Source organism: Stomoxys calcitrans, chromosome 2 (assembly GCF_963082655.1).
Source record: "Stomoxys calcitrans chromosome 2, idStoCalc2.1, whole genome shotgun sequence".
Taxonomy (NCBI): Eukaryota; Metazoa; Arthropoda; class Insecta; order Diptera; family Muscidae; genus Stomoxys; species Stomoxys calcitrans.
Genome location: NC_081553.1, coordinates 80,776,033 through 80,786,461, shown reverse-complemented (window position 1 = coordinate 80,786,461; position 10,429 = coordinate 80,776,033). Strand labels below are relative to the sequence as shown.

The following is a 10,429-nucleotide window of genomic DNA, read 5'->3' as shown; positions in this document are numbered from 1 at the left end:
CAATTGGTTCAAACGTTTAGATCTCAAAGTGTATAGATCTTAAAGGGCAATATTTTGAAAAACATTTAAGCTCGTACACACAAAAAAATAACACGTTTGAGACATTTTTATGAGAAACAAAATACTTTTATTACGAAGTTTTTCTTTTATGTAACGTTTCGCCTCAACATATTAAACGGTAGCCATAAACGCAGCATTATTGAATGTAACTAAATTTGTTTATAGTAAACATTTTAGCAACTTCGCCTACGGTTAAAGTACCTTTCTTTTGCCGTAATACCAAACACTGTTTAATGAAAAAAAAATTTCGATAGCCGCAAACGATTTTTCGTTTACCGGACGAATAATTATTCTCTTGTGCCTCTCCAACTAGAGAGAGAGGGCTCGGGTGAGTATTTAAACGTATGACCAGTGATGGATAAAAAGTGATGGACGGATGGAAAACTCGAATATTGACAATGAAAGGCTTTTAATATAATTGTGTATCATAACATCGAAATAAATTCAAATATAATCTGGAAGAGTTTGAATTACCAACCTAAATCTACTTATTGGTAAACATTTGAGTTAGAATTATGTTACATCATTAAATTGATCTTGGCATCCTTTTCAATAGGCACAATCTGTTTTAAAATTCAAAAGAATGTTCATATACATGAGCATGACGTTAAATTAATTAATATGTAAAATTAGTTGAAATACCGAATAACATTTTATATATCAAGAATGAATGGTATTGGCAGTGTAAGAAAAATGTATTTGTCAAATTTATTTTTTTCAAATATTTTTTTGCGTGTAGGTCCATAAAAAATGCATTTTGTAACCGATGAATGTGGTGCAATAAGTTGTGTAACACCGTTTTGAAGCCTTCCGGAATAAGGTACGAATCTGGCTATATTTACATATAGCTGCTATAGGTTCATAAATGATGTATTTTTCACCGTATTTTGACGAAAGATCGTTAAATGGTTAATATTGGGTTGCCCAAAAAGTAATTGCGGATTTTTCATATAGTCAGCGTTGACAAATTTTTTTCACAGCTTGTAATTGCATTCTTTCTTTTGTCAGTTATCAGCTGTTACTTTTAGCTTGCTTTAGAAAACAAGTGTAAAAAAGTATATTTGATTAAAGTTCATTCTAAGTTTTATTAAAAATGCATTTACTTTCTTTTGAAAAATCCGCAATTACTTTTTGGGCAACCCAATATATACAGATATCCGAGGTGGTGAGTAACGAAAGTTTGTCTCGACCGATCGTAATGGCTTTTTACTTGTTCTTCTCTCCGTCGCAATATTTGGTATTCCATAAAACTTTACCGCTATTGCATTTTCTTGCAAAAATCCTTGCTCTTACAATGGCAACACTCAGCACACTCCCCTTGTCATGCCTGCACGCCTGCCACAAAACTAAATAAAATTATGGTGTAAGTTACTTAAGACCTGGCAGTAGATTCCCCATTTACCCCCTTCGATGTTTTGGTTTTTTGGTTAATTTTTGTTTTACTCTTCGATGTGCTGTGTTGAAATTCGCACAACGTTGTTTCCATAGCTGTATAAATAATTTTGGTGTAGCATAATTCGAGGAAGTGCAGCAACATTAAGTTGTGGAAATGTCGCAAGGGATCTTGGAGGGTGATTGGCCAGAGAAGCAAAAGGACATGGGGTATAGATGTTGATAACGAGACCAGTGCATGCTCATGGGGTCATCATCAAGGTATTAATACAAGTATATAAGACTTGTAGAATTGTAAGGTTCAATGGCCATTGCCACAACGATTACATCATAAAAAGACACTATTCAAAGATGATATAATATGGTGGAGTTCAGAGTCCATCATCGCCATCATCATCATTGTTATCAAAAACCAGAAGTGTCATATTTCAAACAGTCCTTATGGAATGTCTGCCAGCTATCAATTGGCAAATAGCAATTATAATAAAAATAATATTTATTTAGAGAATTATGGGAAATGCCACAGTGATACATAAAGTGGTATAGAGAGTTCTTGTAGGTAAGGGTGTGTATGGGCGCGGTTGGATTAATATTTTCCTTCGTACCCTAAAGCCATGTGTTTCTGTCAATCATTGTTATGGAGATTTACAACTAGCCACTAAAAGCTAAGAGTCAAAGGATAGTGTTTTGAGAAACAGTTAAATAATTGCAAAGAAAAACAAGTAAAATGATCCAAGATCGGTTTATATGAGAGCTATATCAAAACATGGACCGATATGGCCTATTGCCAATACCAATCAACCTAATGACAACCTCTTTTAGCGCCACGCTGTATGTTAGAAAGTTTCCCGGGAAATGTGTGTCAACGATGATTTCCGAAAGCAAGTAGTTTGTATCGGCCCTGATACCAGCCTGCATAGTCCCTGAAAGATAGAAATTCTTTTTGGAAGTTTGGAAAGTCCAAAACCCTTAAGACTCGAAATGTGTTTTTGGGTTATGTATGTAAAAAAGTAACCTTAATACCAAGTCACAATGACTTAACAAAAACAAACGATATATGTTTAGATTTTACGAAGACTGAACTTTATTGCTCTCGAAGTTAAAACGGAATGAACGAGTCTTTCATTTCATAGTCATGACTTCTCAAAATAATGACATTTAGTTTACCATAAAACTAAATTTAGAACTAAAAAGTGTAGTGTTCTCAGTGCCCTCTGTATGTGGCATTATAAAAATGCAGACCTGGAAGTTGTGTGGCACAAACATTACCGGCCCATGTTGCAAGATTGCAAGGTAAAAGTTTTAAATTCAAATATATAATGGTATGAGGTCAAAAAAAAAAAAAAAAATAGGAAAATATACAATTCATACGATCTTTGAGTGTTCATAAAATGCTTGAAATTCAATATGCCTTAATACTATAAGGGTTGTCTCTAGTCAAAATTTAATAACAATTCAGTTTACTTATAGATTCTAATGTTAATTTTAAATATAATCCAGTTCAATAGTTGTTGCATCAGGTGGTGCATGAGCCAGACAGCACCCAGCCGAAGATAGTATTTGTGGCGACTGGAAGAGAGCCATCACTAGCTAAAAGACCCGGTAATATAATGCGCCCATATATGTCAGATCCAAGTACGATTGAAAACGGCCCAGAGATATAAAATTTTGGATCTGCTAAAGTCAAATTAGCGAATTTTGCAGCAATGGCAGCATCAATGGATCTATTAGGCGTGTCCATTGATATGTGGTTGTTGACTCTCATTGTGGTGTCTAAAACAGTGTGAGAAGAGTGGCGAGATGCTATAGAGACTGCACATATGGACTCCGATCCTAGGACAGTTGTGTTAAGTCGTAACTCTTCAACAAACTGTTTAGATATTTTACTAATGGCGGTGCAAGGATCAATAACTGCGCGGATATGGTGCTTTTTCTTGCCGATCACAACCAGTATTATAGCCGTTGGAAATAGCAAAGTGGCGTTTGGAGTTGCAATAGACGCTATCGTTAGTGATCGCTGGTTAGTTGAACTGGTGTTTGGTGGTTCACCTGCGGGGCTTTTTTCGACCTTTACTGTCCTTGTTTTCTTGCTTCGCAATTTTGGATTATCTATATGCAATAAGGAGTGATGGTTGCCTCCACAAAACCGACATCCTTTAGTTGAAAAACAAGAACTAGATGAGTGTTGATGGGCTAAACAGTTTGGACAGTAGCGGTGAGTCACAACTAATTGCATACGTTGTTTCGCATCCTTTTTTCGGAATACCTTGCATTTACGAAGACCGTGGTTTTGTGAACAGATTCTGCAAGAGTAATAATTTTTGTTTGCCTCGGAACGGCTAAGGCGGGATAAAATAGGTGGCATTCTGTAAGAGTAAACTAAAATATAATAAAGGACAATAATGTAACAAAAGGAAATTGAATAACTAATTTCTAACATGGTGGGAGTACCACGACTTTTACAACAGGCCGAGTTATGGTTCCCCTTTGTGTAGTTATATCGACTACTCGCACTAAATCATCCTTGCCATAATATATCTTCGAAATACGCCCCAATTTCCATTCCTGGGGTGGCAAACAGTCGTCTCTCACAACAACCATAGAACCAATCTGGATATTTGGCTGTGGTCTTTTCCATTTAATGCGCTTGTGAAGCTCTTTAAGATACTCATGTTTCCATCTAATACTGAACTGTTGAGATAATGCCACAACTCTTCGCCAACGATTAACTACAGAAATAGTAGTCTCGGATTCGTCAGGTTCGGCAGGTGAAAGCAAAGGACCCCCAGTAAGGAAATGTCCAGGGGTAAGAGCTAGCAAATCGTCGGGATTTTCGGATAAAGGTGAAATAGGTCGCGAGTTTAAACAGGCTTCGATACGGGAAAGTATAGTAGTGAATTCCTCGAACGTAAATTTATGACATCCTGCCATCTTTCGGAAATGAGCCTTAAAACTTTTCACCCCGGCTTCCCAGAGCCCTCCCATATGAGGAGCTCCTGGTGGAATGAAGTGCCAGGATAAGCGCTGGTAGGAGAATTGGAAAAGTGTCTCGTCCCGCGATCTTTGAAGAAAGTTTTTCGCCACCTCTTTCGATGCTCCAACAAATGTTTTGCCATTGTCGGAAAAGATCTTTAAGGGACACCCACGTCTGGAAGAAAAACGGTGAAAGGCCGCTAGAAAGGCTGAAGTGGTCAAGGAACTTGTGAGCTCCAAGTGGATAGCACGTGTAGCGAAACAAACGAATAAACATACGTATCCCTTTGTTATAGTACAGGATCGCGCCGAGTAGTTTTTTATGTCGAACGGACCTGCAAAGTCAATACCAGTATTCGTGAATGGTCGACTGAGCGTGGTACGTTCTGGAGGAAGGGTTCCCATCAGCTGCGTTCTAAGCTTGTGTTTGGAAATTACACAAATCTTGCAATTGTGAACACAGGCCTTTATAAGAATTTTCGCCTTTGGAATCCAGAACTGGAGACGCAACATTCGTAGCATTAAACTGTTGCCTCCATGCAATGTAATGCAATGTATGAACAGTATCAGCAATCGGGAGAAGGTACCGTGATACGGCAGGATAATAGGATAACGCTCATTATAAGTGAGGCTCTCGGAATGGGCTATGCGACTACATATTCTTAAGAGGCCTTTAGGATCACAAAAGGGGTTCAAAGTCAATAAGGAACTGGTGGACGTAATTTGCTCCCCATTTGACAATGCCTTATATTCAGTTGGATAAAATAATTTTTGTGACAAGACAATTAAACGATCTCGAACATCCTGGATTTCGTCATTGGTCAGCGAATGAGTTCGTGAAGTTATATCGGCTGAAGCACGGCAATTAGAAATAAAACGGTATACATATGCCATCACTCTAAGAGCTCTTCCCAGCGAAGAAAACCTATCCAGAGGATCTTGGTAGTTTTGGAAGTAAGTAAAGTGGCTGTGAATAGTCTTAGCTTCCAATAGTGTCTCATCTATTGGCAAACCATTCTTAATTGGCCAAAGGCTCGATGGATGCCTAAGCCACAGAGGACCAAACCACCAAAGGTCATTCTGAATTAACTCATCGGGAAACACTCCACGGGAAGCCAAATCCGCAGGATTCTGCCTTGATTCAACATGGCCCCAGTGGTCCACTGGTACTACCTCACATATTTTTGAAACACGGTTAGCCACAAAAGTCTTCCATTGGAACGCTGGTTTCATTAACCAGGCAAGGACTATCGTTGAATCTGTCCAACAGAAAACCTTGCAATTTGGAATGGACGGCAGAATCGATTCAATGGCCTCCGCCAGTAAGGCCGCGCCACAAAGTTCGAGTCTAGGAATTGAAATTGTCTTCAATGGTGCCACCCTCGATTTTGACATAAGGAGGTGTGTGACAATTTCACCGCTGGGAGCCGCGACTCGAACATAAATGGCTATTGCGTACGCCTTTTCAGAGGCGTCACAGAAGCCATGGAGTTCCATATCGCTTTCAGGAGTGAAATGTATCCAGCGAGGAATTCGTATATCTCCAATCCTAGAATAATTCCCCAAGAATGAATGCCATGCTGCAAGTAAATTCGGAGGAAGGGGATCATCCCACCCGACTTTGGATAACCAAACATCCCGCATTAGAAGTTTTGCGAGAACTATGAAGGGGCATAGCCACCCAGCTGGGTCGAATAGTTTCGATATATTGGAAAGAATATTCCTCTTAGTGGGATCGGAATTTGCGTCTAATTGCCCGGCTACGAAATAAAAATCATCAAGTTTCGCGTTCCAACGAACACCCAGAGTCTTGGCCTTACTTGAATCTTCAAACTCAAGAAATTCGGAATTCAGAAGATGGTCCTTTGGAATGGATTTTAGGAACTCCTTAGAGTTAGAAGTCCATTTTCTCAATAAAAAACCGGCTGTCCCCAAGGCCGAAATGAGTTCCTTCTGGGTCTTAGTTGCGGACAAAATATCATGACTCCCCCCAAGAACATCGTCGACGTACATCGACGATTCCAAAATCTCGCTTGCAAGCGGATATTGAAGCCTTACGTCGGTAGCCAGTTGCTGAATTGTGCGTAGAGCCAAGAATGGGGCACAATTTACCCCAAACGTAACCGTCTGTAGCTCAAATTCTTCGATTTCATCGTAAGGGGACTTTCGGTAGAGAATTCTCTGGAATGTAGTGTGTTTCGGATGGACACAAATCTGGCGATACATTTTTTCAATATCGCTATTGAAAACCACTTTATAAAATCGCCACTGGAGTAATAAAGTGCACAGATCTTTCTGCAAAGATGGACCAGGGTGGAGGACGTCGTTCAAACTCATACCATTAGAGGTAGGGTTTGACGCGTTGAACACTACACGAACTTTTGTAGTAACGCTATTTGGACGAACAACAGCATGGTGTGGCAAGTAGTGAAAATTGGATTTGGGAGTGAAATCAATGTCCCTTACCCTCTTCATATGGCCTAATTCAATATATTCTGCCAGAACCGCATCGTACTGCCTCTTGAGCTCAATATCTCTGAGAAGCCGATTCTCATTTCTTATATACTGAGAAAGAGCTATCTTTTGGGACTGCCCGAGTTGAATACCGGAAGGAAATTCGGGTTTAAATGGCAGCGTAACAATATACCGGCCTGCCTCGTTTCTGGTGGTGGTTTCCACGAACATGTCCTCACAATACTTGTCCATATCGGAAATAGGTTTAACCCTAGGGAGGTCCTCCAGTTCCCAGAATTTGGAAACTAGTTCATCTAAGGCGATATCATCTGGAAGTGAAACAGTAGTGCGGAAGACTGAAATAGGCTCTTTTGGAATGGGACCGGTCAGAATCCAACCAAATACTGTTTCTTGGGCCAAAAGAGACCCACAAACTGGATTAATAATGCCATTTAACATGACCTGCGGAATCAGATCTGCCCCTATCAAAATGTCAATATACGATGACCGATAAAACTCAGGGTCTGCCAGGTGGATGTCAGGAAGTGTGGAAAACATTTCCTCGGATACAGAAAAAGTAGGCAGTGAGGATGTTAGCTTAGGAATGACCATAATGGGAGCCTCCAGGTCAAAACCTGAAGTCATTGGAGAAGTGATTTGAAGCATACATATTTTCTGAGCCTTCGCAGAGAGGGTGCCATTAAGGCCGGATATATGAGCCATAAATTTGCGTGCTTTTAGTTTAAGCAAGTTGAAAAGGTGTTCTGACAGGAAAGACGCTTCCGACCCAGAATCGAAAAGTGCTCGTGCCTTGAAAATCTCCCCATTATGTCGGATACCAACCATGGCCGTTCCCAACAGCACGGTCTTGCTGTTGGCTGCGAAACAAGACTGTATGGGAACAATGGAATCACCATTGGAAGTGGACTGTATCGATTTCTGATCAGTTTCGGGAATTTCCATTTCCTCATTGCAGTCTTGATGCAGTAGAGTGTTGTGCCTCCTGTTGCATTTTTGGCAGTTAAATGCACTTTTACAGTCTTTGACAAGATGTCCCTTAGAAAAACAATTAAGGCATAATTTTAACTGCTTCACGGTTGTCAGTCTATCGGCGTAGGTCATATTATGAAATTTCGAACACAATCTTATGGTGTGGTTTTCATTGGGGCATAACTTACAATTTGGAATGACAACACCATTTCGATACGAATTCACTCTTTTGGAGGAGCTATTCTTTGGCATTGATTTGCCAACGTTCTCGTTCTTGGAATTTGATATCGATTGAGAAGTGCTGGGAAAACCGAAATCCCTCACCGTCTCCAATGTCTGAAATCGACATGTCAAGAAGGAATCAAGTTCTGTCCAAGATGGAAAGTCACTTTTATTCTTGACTGATTGCTCCCACAGGGACAATGTGATCTCAGGCAAACGCATGGAACAAACATACACAAAAATGGGGTTCCAACTCTTGATATCTATACTATAGAGCTTTAGTGAAGCTATAATCCCATTTATAGTACTTTGAATCTGCTTTATGGACTCGCTTGATTCAACGGTAATTCCTGGCAAATTAAAAAGGGTCTTAAGTTGGCTGTTCAGTAGTAAACGTTTGTTGTCGAATCTAACCTCCAACGCCCTCCATGCTAACTCAAATCCCTCATTCGTGAGAGGTGCCTTTCGAACTATTTCCCTGGCTTCACCGCGAGTCTTGGAATTCAAGTGAAATAATTTTTCGACAGGGGAGAGCCTCGTGTTATTGATGTATAAGGCAGTAAAAAGGTCGCGAAACGATGGCCAGGAGAGGTAATCCCCGTGAAAGAGGTCGGTGTCACAAGGAGGTAGGTTTACATTCGGACTCGAAGAGAATTCCAACCGCGTTGGATTGGGGGGAGAAACAGCAGCGGACCTTTTGGATTCTATAACCTCACTTATTTTAGCTATGCCATGAACGTAAGTTCGATAAGTGGTCTGATACCGCGCTTTCAGGGTTTCTATGTCCCTCTTATCGTCAGCAGCGGCTAACTCAGCCAAGCTAGCCTCATACTTTGGTTTAACTCTCTGCCATATTTCCCTCAACTCGTCCCGATGAACCTCCAAGGAGTGGATCGCGGACTGGTGCAGAAGTTCGCTTTCGAGTTCTGCATTGAACTCGATTAAAGCATCGGATATTTGGATAAAGTTTGATAGGGCCATTCTGTTCTATCAAAAATCTTTCGCTAGCAACGGATGTCAAAAAAAAAAGGAAAATTCGATGCAAATTATACGGGCCACTACTTCAAAGGAAATTTCTACCAGAATCGATGTTCTGAAGGAAGTGAGTGGATCCCAAGAGGGCAAACCGAACAAAGGTGATCCAAAAAAAAAAGCTAATCTCCACGTCTAAGAACTCTAAAACGTCCAAACAATAGCTATATAGCCAACTATGAAGAACACAGTATGTAGTACTATTCACTCCACTAAAAATTGTCTGCAATGTAATTCGTATCAGAAACAAAGAATTAAAAATTTGATTCTAATTGTTATTTCACTTTGAAAAAATAAAACGAAATATCGGAAACTTAATGCACAAAGGACAGTCTGGTTAATATACGACTTTGGAATTGTCGTACTTACTAATGCACCGAAGAGGAATCAAAAAATTTGTTTGGTTGTATCCACTAGAATAGACTGCAGCATCAAAAATATCAATTATAAACACTTTTATCCAACACAATTATTTCTTTCACCTGGCCCTTTGATTTCTCTTCTCAATTGTGTGGTTTCATCGAATTTTTCTAAAGTTGCTTTATCAATTAGCGAAATGCTGTTCTTCTTCTTCCACTATTCTATTTAAATAGTCTCAATTATCAAAATTATTCAATTGTCTACTATTTCTTTACCAGCAAACTGCTCACTACTCACGTGGACTTTCTAAAACAGTAACAGCAATACCAAATGCACTAAATGTTTGTCCAAATTTGACAATTCGGTTATATTTCAATCGCTCAATCTTTTTTCTCTTCGAATAATATGAAATTTTAATAAATTTAACATCCAAATATTCATTTAATTCCTTTATTTATTTCGATGGCATCAAGTCAAAATGAAATTTTATAAAATCTATCACATGCTCGTCTACACTATATGTTATCACACTTAGTTTGGAAATTTCAACGAATAAGACGAAAAGGCAAAAAATCATCAACATTCGAGCGACCTGATGTGGGAGACAACGTGTAGCTTAGCTTTGGTTAAGCTACAAAATCTAGTTCTTGACGGAGGGATTGTAGTATGGTGAGAAAAAATTATAAAACTGGTACTGGTACTGCTTGTGGTTCTCTCGTGTAGTCAGCGAATAAAGAAACAACAAGGGATGGGTAGTCTGTAGGTACCTACAACTTTTATCAAAAAGGAATGAAAATCAACGTGGATGATTGATTCTGTGGTGATCGATTGGAATATGGATAGGAAAAAATATGATGTAAAGAGTATTTTTTTTGTTGTTGCTTGTTTTTTAATAACCACTATGATGAACACGAATGTACCATATACGACAAAAAAACTGTCAAGT

At 39.3% G+C, this 10,429-nt stretch overlaps 1 protein-coding gene across 1 annotated transcript; it reads right to left on the bottom strand.

Annotated features, from left to right (window-relative positions):
* Nucleotides 1-578: 578 nt before the first annotated feature.
* LOC131994700 (uncharacterized) lies at nt 579-9,072 on the bottom strand. Its single transcript, XM_059361513.1, has 3 exons — nt 3,904-9,072; nt 3,730-3,831; nt 579-623 (listed from the first exon to the last, which is right to left on the bottom strand). The coding sequence occupies exons 1-3, from the start codon at nt 9,070-9,072 to the stop codon at nt 579-581; spliced, it is 5,316 nt and encodes a 1,771-aa protein (XP_059217496.1).
* Nucleotides 9,073-10,429: the final 1,357 nt, after the last annotated feature.

What these genes read in the sequence shown, in the direction of transcription:
- LOC131994700 (XM_059361513.1), bottom strand. Translation starts at nt 9,072, where the DNA reads ATGGCCCTATCAAACTTTATCCAAATATCCGATGCTTTAATCGAGTTC. An exon ending in GGCCTGTTGTAAAAGTCGTG is followed by an intron (nt 3,832 to 3,903) that starts GTACTCCCACCA and finishes ATTATATTTTAG; the next exon opens with TTTACTCTTACAGAATGCCA. An exon ending in TTCACAAAACCACGGTCTTC is followed by an intron (nt 624 to 3,729) that starts GTAAATGCAAGG and finishes ATTTTAAAACAG; the next exon opens with ATTGTGCCTATTGAAAAGGA.